General features: G+C 61.3%; 1 protein-coding gene and 1 long non-coding RNA gene across 3 annotated transcripts in view; one reads left to right on the forward strand and one right to left on the reverse strand.

The window, feature by feature from the left end:
• Positions 1–14758, forward strand: part of MLLT6 (MLLT6, PHD finger containing) — a 52889-nt gene that overhangs the window by 35661 nt on the left and 2470 nt on the right. For both annotated transcript variants that reach the window (XM_032134180.1, XM_032134181.1), the window contains exons 10-18: positions 1118–1711; positions 3281–3465; positions 4588–4705; positions 9878–9944; positions 11578–11720; positions 11925–12113; positions 12294–12382; positions 12760–13115; positions 13242–13350. In XM_032134180.1, coding sequence (XP_031990071.1) covers positions 1118–1711; positions 3281–3465; positions 4588–4705; positions 9878–9944; positions 11578–11720; positions 11925–12113; positions 12294–12382; positions 12760–13115; positions 13242–13350 — 1850 coding nt within the window. The remainder of the gene's footprint in view (positions 1–1117; positions 1712–3280; positions 3466–4587; positions 4706–9877; positions 9945–11577; positions 11721–11924; positions 12114–12293; positions 12383–12759; positions 13116–13241; positions 13351–14758) is intronic.
• LOC116455916 lies at positions 7044–9058 on the reverse strand. The gene is made up of 2 exons (XR_004244495.1): positions 8837–9058; positions 7044–7286 (listed from the first exon to the last, which is right to left on the reverse strand). It is a non-coding gene; the product is annotated as an uncharacterized LOC116455916 (long non-coding RNA).

Consider the following 14758-nt stretch of genomic DNA (forward strand, 5'->3'; position numbering starts at 1 on the left):
AGGAAGAGGGGAAGGATGAAGGAGGAGGGGAGGGAGGAAGGAGGAGGAAGAGGAGAGGGAGGAAGAGGGGAAGGATTAAGGAGGAGGAGGAGGGGAAGGGATGAAGGAGGAGGAAGAGGAGAGGGAGGAAGGAGGAGGAAGAGGAGAGGGAGGAAGGAGGAGGAAGAGAGGGATGAAGGAGGAGGAGGAGGGGAGGGATGAAGAAGAAAAGGAGAGGGATGAAGGAGGAGGATGAGGGGAGGGATGAAGAAGAAAAGGAGAGGGATGAAGGAGGAGGAAGAGGGGAGGGATTAAGGAGAAGGAAGAGAAGAGGAGAGGGAGGAGGAAAGGAGAGGGATGGAGGAGAAGAGGAGAGGGCCAATGGATGAGGAAGAGGAGAGGGATGAAGGAGGAGGAAGAAGAGAGGGAGGAAGGAGGAGGAAGAGGAGAGGGATGAAGGATGAGGAAAAGGAGAGGGCCGAAGCATGAGGAAGAGGACAGGGCCAAAGGATGAGGACGAAGAAGAGGAGATGGCCGAAGGGTGAGGAAGAGGAGAGGGATGAAGGATGAGGAAAAGGACAGGGAGGAAGGATGAGGAAGAGGAGAGGGATGAAGGGTGAGGAAAAGGAGAGGGATGAAGGATGAGGAAGAGGAGAGGGATGAAGGGTGAGGAAAAGGAGAGGGATGAAGGATGAGGAAGAGGAGAGGGATGAAGGATGAGGAAAAGGAGAGGGAGGAAGGGTGAGGAAAAGGAGAGGGATGAAGGGTGAGGAAAAGGAGAGGGAGGAAGGATGAGGAAGAGGAGAGGGATGAAGGGTGAGGAAAAGGAGAGGGATGAAGGATGAGGAAGAGGAGAGGGAGGAAGGATGAGGAAGAGGAGAGGGATGAAGGGTGAGGAAAAGGACAGGGAGGAAGGATGAGGAAGAGGAGAGGGATGAAGGGTGAGGAAAAGGAGAAGGATGAAGGATGAGGAAAAGGAGAGGGATGAAGGGTGAGGAAAAGGACAGGGAGGAAGGATGAGGATGAGGAAGAGGAGAGGGCCGGAGGATGAGGATGAGGAAGAGGAGAGGGCCGGAGGATGAGGAAGCCTCCCCGCGCCTCAGGCCACGCCTGCTGACCCCCCCGGCCCTGTCCCCAGGCCCCTCCTGCAGCAGCCTGCAGAGCTCCCAGGACTTCGTCGCCTTCCCCAAGCTGGAGCAGGAGGACGAGAAGTTCCGCAAAGCCGCCAGCTCCTCCTCGTCCTCGCACTGCTCGCCGCTCTACGAGGGCCCCAAGGGCGACGTCTTCGAGCAGAAGGTCATCTTCTCCGGCTTCGGCTCCATCATGCGCTTCTCCACCTCGGCCGTGAGCCAGCAGCGAGCCCGCGACGCCTCCCCCGTGGACTACAAAGCCTCCAACGCCCTCGGTGGCCCCTCGGGTGGCACCGCTGGCACGGCCGGCACGGCCGGCAGTAGCCACAAGCGGATGCCGTCGCTCAGCGCGGAGGAGGGCGAGGTGCTCAAGGAGAAGAAGCACAAGGGCAGCAAGAAGAACAAGCACGGCCCCGGCAGGCCCAAGGGGGGCAAAGGCAAAGAGGTTTTGGGGGCCCAGCTGGCTGGGTCCACATCCACGTCCTCCTCTCCCTTCTCCGGGGGATCCCTGGTGAGCTCCAGCGTTGGGAATTCTTCCCGGAGTTTCAGCCACCCCGGGAATCTGCCCAGCCTCAGTATGGAGTCGCCGCTGCTGGGCTCAGGTATGTTCTCCCCTGAGGGATCCAGGTGGTGCTCAGATCCCTTTTCCAGCCTTTTCCAGCCTTTTCCAGCCTTTTCCAGCACTTTTGGCCGGTGTCCAGAGCTGCCTGCACTGAGCCCTGTCCCTTGAATCCATAAAAATCCACATCCCAGTCTCCCCGTTCCATCCCGGCCTTTATCCTGGAATTTCGCCCGGATCAGCTTCCCCAAAGTTGGGGTGCAGATCTGAGCTGATCCCGAACCCTTTTTGCTCCAGTGCAAGCTCGCCCAGCCAGAGCTGAATTCCCAGCTGGATAAAGGGGGACGTTCCCTGACCCTAAATTAGGGATTCTTTGGAGTGGTTCGAGTTTAACCCCTCTTTTATAATACAAAACTTCTCATCCCGGTCATCCCACATCCAGCGGGGCTGGATCCAGACACCAGTAACTCCCAGTGCTCCCAGTGGAGCCCCTTCCCTGGCCTGGCCAGGCTGGGGACAGCCGGGACACGGGGCAGGAAGGGGTTAAGGCAGCTGGGAGAGGAGGGGCTCTGACACTCAATCCCGAGTGTTCCAAATCCCGAGTGTTCCCAGTCCCGAGTGTTCCCAGCCCCGAGTGCTCCCAGCCCCGAGTGTTCCCAGTCCCGAGTGTTCCCAGCCCCGAGTGCTCCCAGTCCCGAGTGTTCCCAGTTCTGAGTGTTCCCAATCCCGAGTGTTTCCAGCCCCGAGTGCTCCCAGTCCCGAGTGTTCCCAGTTCTGAGTGTTCCCAATCCGGAGTGTTCCCAGTTCTGAGTGTTTCCAGCCCCGAGTGTTCCCAGCCCCGAGTGTTCCCAATCCGGAGTGCTCCCAATCCTGAGTGTTCCCAGTCCCGAGTGTTCCCAATCCGGAGTGCTCCCAATCCTGAGTGTTCCCAGTCCCGAGTGTTCCCAGTCCCTCGTGTTCCCAGTCCCCCCCTGCTTCCAGCGGGGAGGGCGAGAAGGGAATCGCGGCTCCCTGACCCTTGGGAGAGGCGGGGCAGGAGGGAACGGTGGCTCCTCAACCTTTTGGAGAGGGATAGAGCAGGGAATTACAGCTCCGTAACCCTTTGGAGAGGGGGGATGAGAGGGAATCTTGGCTCTTTAAACCTTCAGAGAAGGGAACAGGAGGGAATCGCGGCTCCCTAACCCTTGGGAGAGGGAAGAGAGCAGGGATCGGTGGCTCCCTAACCCTTGGGAGAGGGGGAGAGGAGGGAATCGTGACTCCTTAACCCTTCGGAGAGACGGAGAGGAGGGAATCGTGACTCCTTAACCCTCTGGAAATGGGGACAGGAGGGAATCGTGACTCCTTAACTCTTGGGAGTGGGAAGAGAGCAGGGATCGGTGGTTCCCTAACCCTTGGGAGAAGGGACAGGAGGGAATCCCGCCTCCCTGACCTTTGGGATAGGGAGGATAAGAACGAACCCCGTCTCCATAACCCTCGGGAGAGGCGGGGTAAGAACGAGCCCCGTCTCCGTAACCCTCGGGATAGGGAAGATAAGAAGGAATCGCGGCTCCCTGCCCCTTGGGATAGGGAGGATAAGAACGAACGCCGTCTCCCCGCCGCTGTGCTCCCGCAGGGATCTACACGAGCAACAAGGACCCGATCCCGCTGGGCGCGGCGCTGCGGGCGGTGTGCAGCACCCCGCTGCCCTCGGGGCTCCTCCCGCACCAGGGCAGCGCCTCGGCCCTGCCGCAGCTCAGCCGCTCCCCCTTCGCCAGCTCCATCCCCGCCTCCTCCTCCTCCTCCGGCTCCACCACGCAGGTAAGGGCCGGGAAAGGGCTGGGATTCGGGAGAGCAGGGTGGGGATGGGCACGGAGGAGCGGTGGGTTTGGGGGTTTTTTTTTGGACGTGGCTGGGATGGGAGGGATGGCATGGGAGACTCAAAGGGCGTTTCCCGCTGGTTGGGAGCTTCCCGATGCTCCGGCAGGCACCGGAGATGGCTCTCAGTGTGTGCTGGATCCTGCCTGGATTCCCGCTGGATTCTGTGCCGAATCCTGTCTCAATCCTGGCTGGATCTGGTGCTGGTTTCTACGTTGGATCCGGTGCTGGATTTTGTGCTGGATCCTGTCTGGAATCTGTGCTGGATCCTGTCTCAATCCTGGCTCGATCCTGGCTGGATCCTGGTTGGCTCTGGTGCTGGATCCTGTCTGGAATCTGTGCTGGATCCTGTCTCAATCCTGGCTCGATCCTGGCTGGATCCTGGTTGGTTCTGGTGCTGGATCCTGTCTGGAATCTGTCTGGATCCTAGCTGGATTCTCTGCTGGATCTTGGCTGGATCCTGTCTGGATTCTGTGCTGGATCCTGCCTCCATCCTGGTTGGATCCTGTCTGGAATCTGTCTGGATCCTGTGCTGAATCCTGTCCTGGATTCTGCGCCAGATCTTGTGCTGGATCCTGGCTGAATCCTGCCTGGATCTGGTGCTGGATCCTGGCCAAATCCTGGCTGGATCCTGCCTGGATGCTGTCTTCATCTCATGCTGGATCCTGTGCTGGATCTTCTCTGGATCTGCTGCTGGATCCTGTGCTGGATCCCGCCTGGCCCCTGCCTGGATCCCTCCGGCAGTGCCATCCCTGCCATCCCCATACCCAGCTCCCGGCGTGTCCCCGCTGTGTCCCCTGCCCGTGCCGGGACACGGAGCCGATCCCTGCCGGGAGCTCTCCGGGAGCTGTCCCACCGGGAAGAGCGATTGGATCCACACCATTCCCACAGCTCCTTCCTCCTCCCAGCTCCCAGACAGCGCTGGGAGCATTCCAAGCCTCTCGCCAGACTTCCAGGAGATATTTTTACCGCTCTCTCCGGCTGGAGTTGGGAAGAGCTGGAACAACGAGGTTATTCCCTGAGGAGCCGCTTCCCTGAGCCTCCTGTCCCTGTTTTCCCGTGCAGGTGTTTTCCCTGGCGGGTTCCACCTTCAGCCTCCCTTCCTCGCACATTTTCGGGAGCCCCCTGACATCCGGGCTGTCCCTGAACCCCCTCCTGAGCCAGCCGGAGAGCAGCCGGGCAGGTACGTGAATTCCCAGGTATGTCAGAGTCGGGATTCCCGAGGGCTCTCCCGGGAAGAGAGGAGGCCGCCGCTGCATTCCCGGCTTTTCCAGCTGCCCTCCCTCTGGGTGACAGCCAGGGATGGCATAGAGGGGACAGGGGCGGCGTGTGCCCGCAGCACGTCTGGCGTGGCCCTGGAGAATGGGTGTCCCTGGAAAATGGATATTCCTAGAGAATGGGTGTCCCTGGAAAATGAGTGTCCCTGGAAAATGGATATTCCTAGAGAATGGGTGTCCCTGGAAAATGATGGATGGCCCTGGAGAATGGGTGTCCCTGGATAATTGGGTGTCCCTGGATAACTGGGTGTCCCAGGAGAATGGATATTCCTGGAGAATGGGTGTCCCTGGAAAACTGTGTGTCCCAGGAGAATGGGTGCCCTTGGAAAATGGGTGTCCCTGGATAATGATGGATGGCCCTGGAGAATGGATGTCCCTGGAAAATTGGGTGGCCCTGGAGAATGGGTGTCCCTGGATATCTGGGTGTCCCTGGAAAATGGGTGGCCCTGGAGAATGGATATTCCTGGAGAATGGGTGCCCCTGGATAATTGGGTGTCCCTGGAGAATGGGTGTGCCTGGAAAATGGAAATTCCTAGAGAATGGGTGTCCCTGGAGAATGGATATCCCTGGAAAATGGATACTCCTAGAGAATGGGTGTCCCTGGAAAATGATGGATGGCCCTGGAGAATGGATATTCCTGGAGAATGGGTGTCCCTGGATAACTGGATGTTCCTGGAAAATGGGTGTCCCTGGAAAATGGGGGTCCCTGGATAACTGGGTGTCTCCAGATAACTGGGTGTCCCTGGAGAATGGATATCCCTGGATAATTGGGTGTCCCTGGATAACTGCGTGTCCCTGGATCATCGGTGTCCCTGGATAACTGCGTGTCCCTGGATAATGGGTGTCCCTGGATAATGGGTGTCCCTGGATAACTGCGTGTCCCTGGATAACTGGGTGTCCCTGGATAACTGCGTGTCCCTGGATCATCGGTGTCCCTGGATAACTGCGTGTCCCTGGATAATGGGTGTCCCTGGATAATGGGTGTCCCTGGATAATGGGTGTCCCTGGATAACTGGGTGTCCCTGGATAACTGCGTGTCCCTGGATCATCGGTGTCCCTGGATAACTGGGTATCCCTGGAGAATGAATGTCCCTGGATAATGGGTGTCCCTGGATAACTGGGTGTCCCTGGAGAATGGATATCCCTGGATCATCGGTGTCCCTGGATAATGGGTGTCCCTGGGCACGTGCCGGGGAAGTGCAGGAATATCAAATCCTCCTTCCCTGCAAAATTTGTTGGGATTTTTCCCACCCCAAAGCCGGGCAATCCCAGTGAAAGCTGCAGGGAGCTTCGCTGCCTCAAAATACCTCGGAAAATTTTGTTTCCTGGGATTCTTTTCCAGCCAGAGGCACCTCCCACCTCCAATTCCCATATCACATTTCCATTCCCAGTCTCTTCCTGCTCTTCCCCTTTAAAGATGTGAATTTTCATCCCCCGTGAATGCCCCAAAATCCCATTTTCCACCCCCAAACACAGCCCTGGATTCCTTTTAACCGCTCAGTTTTTCCCACCGAGGCCAATTTCCATTTTCCTTGGAAAACCGCCTGGTTAATGAGTGGGAAACTTGGAGCATCTCAAGATTTTCCTATTTTTTTTTCCCCTTTAAACCAACTGGGGCTGATTTTCGACCCTAAATTTTGACACCAAAGCACCCTCCTGGTTTCCAGCTGTTATCCCAGAAATTCGGGATGCGGAATCCCAGGAAGCAAAACCCTCCCTGAGTGACAAGGGCTTGGAAACACCACCCTCATTAGGGGTGGCTCGGGAAAATCCCACAGCCCTCACCCCTCATTTGCCATTCCAAGGGCGCATTCCTGCATGGAATCACTTTTCCCTCTCCAAATCCTGGTCCCCTGTGCTGTCACCCACCAGGAATAACCCCGGGATCCAGGATCCCCTCCTCAGGAATGAACCATGGAGGTAAAATCCCATCCAAAGTGCTCAAAAAAAACCCCGTCCCGATCCTTAATTTCCTTTTCCACGATCACCCTGTTAGTTTGACCGGGATTTTAGGAGCTTCAGGATGGGGATTCTTCCCAGCTCCCAGCAGATTTGGGGACAGCTCCTGGTTTTTGTCACGTTTGGGGTTTGTCCCTCACTGGGGAGGCTGCTCAGCCGAATTCCCTCGGGATTTTTTCCAGAGGGATTCATTAACCTGCATCAAACCTCCCAGATGGGGCCATTTTCCCTGAAAAACGTGGAGATTCCTTGAATCCCAAACCGTTCACGGGATGGTTGGGAAGCTCCAAGAAATCCCACCTTGTCTTTAATCCAGATTCCCTTTCCCGGGAGTGGCGGCTCCCATGGAGACAGCGCTCTCCCTGCAGCAATATTCCAGCTTTTCCCGTATTTTATGTGCTGGAGGAGGTGGCTCCAGCTGGGGGAACAGGGAATTATTCCTTCAGCTTCATCCCTTTGGCAGCGCAGGAGTTCTGATCCTTATCCGAGCTCCCATCTCATCCTTCCTCCCACGGCTTGTCCAGGATCCTGATGATGACAGAACAGATGGATTTATGGATTTATGGATTTATGGATTTGTCATTCCCGGTTGTCTCCAAGCCTCGGAAAAGGCTGTCCCTTGGTGATAACTCCGTCATCTCCTGCTCTGGAGGTGTTGGATGATGGGATGTGGTGCCTGAGGCTGTCTCGGACACCGGGATCGTGTCCGTGGGCAGCTCCCGCAGCAAAAGACGTGATGGGAACAGGCAGGAAGCCGAAACTTCCCGGAATTTTTATCTGGTTGGAAGCTGGAATGGTTTTGGGGTCTGGGGATGTTTCTGTGGGATCACGGAATGGTTCGGGTTAGAAAGGGACCTTAAAGGTGATCCAGGGGCAGGGACACCTCCCACTATCCCAGGGTGCTCCAACCCAGCCTTGGACGCTTCCAGGGATCCAGGGGCAGCCTCAGCTTCTCTGGGAATTCCATCCCAGCCCCTCCCCACCCTCCCAGGGAGGAATTCCTTCCCCATATCCCATCCAACCCTATCCTATCCCATTTTAAACCCATTCCCTGTGTCCTGTCCCTCCATCCCTTGTCCCAAATCCCTTTCCAGCTCTCCTGGAGCCCATTGAGGCCCTGGAAGCTGCTCCAAGGTTTCATACTGGGAGATTCTGGTCACATCCAGGAAGATGGATTCTCCCTCCCGGGAAGAATGGCCCAGCCACAATCCCTGTCCAGCAGGACATTCCCAAGGGGATGCCGGAGCAAGGATCCCCGGGGACCTGTCTGGAGGAGCCGCCAGCCCCAGCTGTGTTTGCTCGTTCCCAGCAGCAGCAGGAAATCCCCTGCTCCGGGCATCCTGCTGGGAATCACGGCACTCCCTGCAGGAGATTTCCAGGATTTCTGCACGTGGGAATGTGCGGGGAAGGAGAGGAGGAGCAGGGAGGCAGCTGGGGTTGGAGTCACAACATCTGTCAGGGCCCAGGGCGAGGCGAGCAAATGGCAGATAAAGATCGGATTTATCCCGGATTACCCTTGGAATGGGAGATATCCTGCACATGTGCACCATCCCAGACTTCCTGGGGCACAGGGATGGCTCTGGAGGAACATTCTGGATGCCAAAGCGCTGCTGCCCCTGTGCTGGGCACTGCTGAGGGCACACCCCAAATCCTGGGGTCGGTTTTGGGATCTTCCCAAGAAGGGAATGGAGGGGCTGGAGCGTGTCCAGGGATGGGGCCGGAGCACCAGGAGCGGCTGAGGGAGCTGGGAATGTTTATCCCGGAGAAAAGGAGGCTCCGGGGGGACCTTGTGGCTCTGCACAACTCCCTGATAGGAGGGGACAGCCGGGGGGGAGGGGGAGGGTCGGGATTTCTCCCGGGGAACAGGGACAGGAGGAGAGGGAACGGCCTCAGGCTGGGCCAGGAGAGGTTTGGGTTCGATATTGGGAAAATTCCTTCATGGAAAGGGTGGTCAGGCCCTGGCACGGGCTGCCCGGGGAGGTTTGGAGTCCCCATGCGGAAAACGTGTGGATGTGGCACCTGGGGACACGGCTGAGCGGTGACACGGCAGTGCCGGGTTAATGATTGCACTCGCTGACCTTGGAGGGCTTTTCCAACCCGAGCGATTCCATGATTCCCTTTAAGCTCTTTAGGAAGGAGCTCAGCACCTGGAAACCTCAAAGAACCGCGGCTGCGATTGGGAAAAGGATCCTCAATCCTGGGCGACCTTAAAGGTTCTGTCACTCCATGGAGAGTGACAGCCGGATCCCCCGGGATTACCGGAACCCGCCCGGGGCCGGGGAGGGCGCGGTAGCCGCGGGCAGGGCCTGGCACGGGATTTGTCCGTCCCGGGAGAACCGGCTGAAGGCTTTGCAGAGCAAAGCTCCTCCTCGCCCGGCGCGGGGGCAGAGCGGGCCCGGGTGACCTTGCCGGGGTGACCACCCCGTGCCGAGGTGCCAGGCGGTGCCAGCGGCTCCTCCCCGGGGGAGGTGCCTGCGGGCCCGCCTTGCGCTGCGCGGAGCTGGCGCTGCTCGGTGCGGGGCTGCCCGGGGCCTCTCGGTGCTGCCCGGGCCCGTTCGGTGCTGCCCGGTCCCGTTCGGTGCTGCCCGGGGCCTCTCGGTGCCGCTCGGCGCTGCTCGGTGAGGTTCGGTACTGGTGCTGCTCGGTGCGGTTCGGTGCGGCCCGATGCTACCCGGTGCTGCTCGGTTCTGGTGCCGCTCGGTGCCGGTACCGCCCGGTACCGCTCGGTGCCTCTCGGTGCTCCCCGATGCCGCTCGGTTCTGATTCTTCTCGGTGCCGGTACCGCCCGGTACCGCTCGGTGCCTCTCGGTGCTCCCCGATGCCGCTCGGTTCTGGTGCCGCTCGGTTCTGGTGCCGCTCGGTTCTGGTGCCGCTCGGTGCCGGTGCCGCTCGGTGCTCCCTGGTACCGCTCGGTGCTGATGCCACCCGGTACCACTCGGTGCTCCCCGGTACCACTCGGTACCGCCCGATTGCCCCCACCCAGCGGGCACGCACCGGGCACGCACCGGGCACACACCGGGCACGCACCGGGCACACACCGGGCACCCACCGCGCACACACCGGGCACCGGCCGCGCCGGACGCCGCTGACCCCGGGCCCTCTGTCCCTGTCCCCGCCAGAGCCGGACCTGGAGGATTGCGGCTTCGGCTGCCGAGGGACGTCCCCGCAGGAGAGCCTGTCCTCCATGTGAGTGTCCCCGGGAGCGCGGGGACACCGCGGGGACACCGCGGGATCTGGGGCAGGGCCTGGGGGGGACGGGAACAGCTTCTGCCCTGCTCCGTGGGGCTGGGAGCGGGATGGGATGGGATGGGATGGGATGGGATGGGATGGGATGGGATGGGATGGGATGGGAAGACCCAGGTTCGGTTTCCCAGCCCGAGCCAGGACTAAACACAAACGCGGGGCGGAGGAGCTGAGGCTGCGGGGCTGCAGCTGCTCCGACCCAGGAGCTGTGGGAACAGGGAATGGGGCAGGGAACGGAGCCGGGAACGGAGCAGGGAATGGGGCAGGGAATGGGGCAGGAATGGAGCCGGGAACGGAGCGGGAATGGGGCGGGGAATGGGGCAGGAAATGTGGCAGGGAATGGAGCCGGGAATGGAGCCGGGAAGGGAGCGGGGAACGGAGCAGGGAACGAAGCAGGAATGGGGGAGGAACGGGGCAGGGAATGGGGCAGGAATGGAGCCGGGAATGGAGCGGGGAATGGGGCAGGGAACGGAGCAGGGAATGGGGCAGGGAACGGGGCAGGAAGGGGGCAGGAACGGAGCAGGAATGGGGCAGGGAACGAAGCCAGGAACGGAGCAGGGAATGGGGCAGGAATGGGGCAGGGAACGGAGCAGGAATGGGGCAGGGAACGGGGAAGGAACGGGGCAGGGAATGGGGCAGGAATGGAGCCGGGAATGGAGCGGGGAAGAGAGCAGGGAACGAAGCAGGAATGGGGCAGGGAATGGGGCAGGAATGGAGCCGGGAATGGAGCAGGAATGGGGCAGGGAATGGGGCGGGGAATGGGGCAGGAATGGAGCGGGGAATGGAGCAGGGAATGGGGCAGGGAATGAGGCAGGAATGGAGCGGGGAATGGGGCAGGAATGGAGCGGGGAATGGAGCAGGGAATGGGGCAGGGAATGGGGCAGGGAATGGGGCGGGGAATGGGGCAGGAATGGAGCGGGGAATGAAGCAGGAATGGGGCAGGAATGGCGCCGGGAACGAAGCAGGAACGGAGCAGGGAATGGGGCAGGAATGGGGCAGGGAATGGAGCGGGGAACGGAGCAGGAATGTGGCAGGGAACGAAGCAGGAATGGGGCAGGGAATGGGGCAGGAATGGGGCAGGGAACGGAGCAGGAATGGGGCAGGAACGGAGCAGGAATGGGGCAGGAACGGAGCAGGAATGGAGCAGGAATGGAGCAGGAATGGAGCAGGAACGGAGCAGGAACGGAGCAGGAATGGGGCAGGGAACGGAGCAGGAATGGGGCAGGGAACGGGGCAGGGAGCGGGGCAGGGAATGGGGCAGGAATGGAGCCGAGAACGGAGCAGGGAACGGAGCAGGAATGGGGCAGGGAATGGGGCGGGAATGGGGCAGGAACGGAGCAGGGAACGAAGCAGGAATGGGGCAGGAATGGGGCAGGAATGGAGCAGGAATGGAGCAGGAATGGGGCAGGGAATGGAGCGGGGAACGGAGCAGGGAACTAAGCAGGGATGGGGCAGGGAACGGAGCAGGAATGGGGCAGGAATGGGGCAGGGAACGGAGCAGGAATGGGGCAGGGAATGGAGCAGGAATGCGGCAGGAACGGAGCAGGGACTCCCCTGACCCCCCCTGCCCCCCCAGGTCCCCCATCAGCAGCCTGCCGACCCTCTTCGACCAGACCGTGTCGTGCAGCAGCAGCGCGCAGCTCGACAATGTCCCCCAGGCCACCCCCAACATCGAGCAGCTCCTGGAGAAGCAGGGGAACGGCGAGGCCGGCGTCAACAGTGAGTGCGGGGGGCGGCGGGGGCATCCCGGGGCTCTCGGGGTGGGACCAGCAGGGATTGTGCCCGCGGGGGACAAAGCCCCAGTGTGTGCCACCGTGGGGCCGGTCCCTCCCGCGCTGATTGTGGATCCTGTGACGCCCCTTTCCTCTTTCCTCTCTTTTTTCCCCCCCATTTTTTTCCCCCTCCTCCTTCGCTCGTCCGCAGTTGTGGAGATGCTGAAGGCGCTGCACTCGCTGCAGAAGGAGAACCAGCGGCTGCAGGAGCAGATCATGACGCTGACGGCCAAGAAGGAGCGGCTGCAGCTGCTCAATGTCCAGCTGTCCGTGCCCTTCCCAGTGGTGACCAGCAGCAACGGCCCGAGCAGCCAGGCCCAGTACATCCTGCCCGCCAACGGTGAGGGCACCCGGGGCTGCGGGCACCGGGGGACCGAGGGCACCCGGGGACGTGTCCCTGTGCCCTGGGGGTGGCAGAGGGGTCACAGCAGGGGGGATCTGTCCCATTGAGCCCAGCGGTCACCGTGGCCACCTCGGGCTCCAGCCCTGACCCTGCACCCTCGCTCCTGTCCCCCCCCAGTCTGCACCAGCGACTCCCTGAGCATCAGCAAGAGCCCCCCGTGCAAGAACAGCTTCGGCATCGAGAACTCGCTCTCCACGTCCTCCGAGGTACAGCGGCCTCTGCAGCCACCAGCGGCCGGGCAGGGCCTCGGGCAGGGGCCAGCGCAGCCCCAGGACTCAGTAGCCAGCTCGTAAAGCCTGGTAGCCCAGGCTCAGAGATCAGATTCTCCCTGCAGTGCCCGAGGGCTGGGGTAGAGTAGCTGAGAGCGGGGAGCGCGAGGCGAGAGCGCTTCCGGGTGATCCTGGAGATCCAGCAGAGCTGGACCTGAGTTCTGGGACCCCTCTGAGTTCTGCGACCCCTCTGACTCGGGTCACTCGAGCCACCCGCACCCACAGCCCCCCCCTTCCCACCCCCAGCTCCCGGAGCCGAGCTGCCCTCGGGCAGCCGCCCCAGTCCGATGCTCTTGTGTCCGTTTCTCCCCCAGGACCCTCACTCAGGGTGTCCCAGCAGGAGCAGCTCCTCCCTGTCCTTCCACAGCACCCCCCCGCCCCTGCCCATGCTGCAGCCCAGTCCCGCCTCGCTGCCCCTGCCCGGGGCGCAGCAGGTGAACGGCCTGGCCAGGGTGGCAGGCGGGGGGCTGGCCGGAGGCTCCGGGGCCGGCCACAGCCTCTCCGCGGTGCCCATGGTGGACGGTCTGCTGGGCAGCCTGGCCGGAGCCCAGCAGATGCCCCTCAACGGGATCCTGGGGAGCCTGAACGGAGCCCAGCCCGCCCATCCTCCGAGCGCGCTGACGCAGGCGAGCGGGCCCCCGGCCCTGCAGCTCTCCACCAGCCTGAGCAGGTGAGGATGGGCGGCCCTGCCCTCTCCAGCCGCAGTTTAGCTCCGGGAGGGAGGGAGGGACCGGCCCTGAGCGTGCGGGACCCATTCCGGCCGCGCTGACCGTCCCTGCGCCGCTCGCTCCCGCAGCATTCCCAGCCTGAGTCCTCTGACGGAGCAGCAGCGGCACGTCCTGCACCAGCACGAGCAGCAGCTGCAGCAGCTCCAGCAGCTCCTGACTTCCCAGCCGCTTAATCCGGTAAGGGATGGGCTGGTTTTTGGGAAAAACTCGGAGCGGAGAGGAAAATTTCAGGTTCCCTCCTGCCCCCGAATTCCCCCTGCGCCTTTCCCGGCTGAACCCAGCCTGGGCTGGGGGAAAGAAATTCAGAGCCGGTTTGGAAATTCGGGATGCCACGAGGAGCAAAGCTTCAGGCAGAGGAGGGTGCGGCACCTCCCGGGGAGAGGAGTTGGGATTTGAACTCTTTTTTTTCTACCAAGGGAAGAAACCAAAAAGTTTAACCTGCGTTTCCCACACCCTGAGGGGGTGAGGAGGTGGGAGCTCCGTGAAACCGGGAGAGCCGTTGCCTCCCGCAGCCATCCCGGGATGCAAATCCTGCCTGATCCCGGGCTGGCCCCGGGCTCCCAGGTGTGCCGGGCCCGCGGGAGAGGCAGAACCTCCGTGTTGGGGCTTAGAAAGAGATAAAAACACCGAGTTGTTTCAATCCCGGGGCGGCTGAGCCGTGTCTGGGCACATCCACGTGGAGAGCTGGAGGTGCCGGGGGGGGCTCTGCAGGTGGCTGAGGATTTTGGGGTCAGAGAAAGGCCCAGGCAGCTGCTGCGGAGTTCTTGGCTCCCTGCCTGCACCCGCTGCCCCAGGAGTGGAGGTGGAGAGGTGGCAAGCAGCTCCCTGAGGTGACAAAGCACAGCCCTTGGCCCTGCGGGGACATCGGCGTTGTCCCTGCCCTGCCTGGGGTGACACGGGAGTGCCACCAGCGCCCGTCACCGGGGCTGGGCCGTGCCCGGTAAATCCGCCCCGAGCCCGGCCCGCTGCATTTCTGGGTCAGGCTATTTTTATACCCCGGGAAAAGCGAATTTCCGAGGGCTGCCGTGCGCGGCAGCTGATGTCACCGTGTCATCGGCTGCGTCCCCGCGGGGACAGGACAATGGCAGCTCTCGGTCGATGGTTGCCATGGCGATTCCTGCGCTTTCCCGGATTTCAGGGCGTCCCTTGGGATGCAGGTGAGCCCTGAGCCTGCTCCCCGCCGGGTCCTGCTCACCTGCACCCGCCCTGAGGGCAGCAGGACGGGCTGGGGAAGGAATTCAGAGCCGGTTTGGGAATTCGGGACGGTGAATTCCGCAGGTTTGAAATCGCTGCGTTGATGGATTGGGATTGCCGGGGGGATTTGTGTGGCTGCAGGTGTCGGGGGGAGGGTCGCTAATCTCCCGTCAGGAAACAGCGGGGTTGGAGAGGTCACGGGCTGTTAATGAACACCGGGGCTGCTCCTCTCTGTCCCTGCAGAAACGGGGTCGAGGGGACTTTGTCCCTGTCCCCAGGAGCGTCGCCTGGGGTAGGGCGTGCCATGGAATCACCGAGGTTGGAAAACACCCCCAAAATCATCCGCTCCAATCTTTGATCAAATCCAATCTTGGATCAAAACCGACTCAAA

The sequence above is a fragment of the Corvus moneduloides genome, chromosome 26, assembly GCF_009650955.1.
Source record: "Corvus moneduloides isolate bCorMon1 chromosome 26, bCorMon1.pri, whole genome shotgun sequence".
NCBI lineage: Eukaryota > Metazoa > Chordata > Aves > Passeriformes > Corvidae > Corvus > Corvus moneduloides.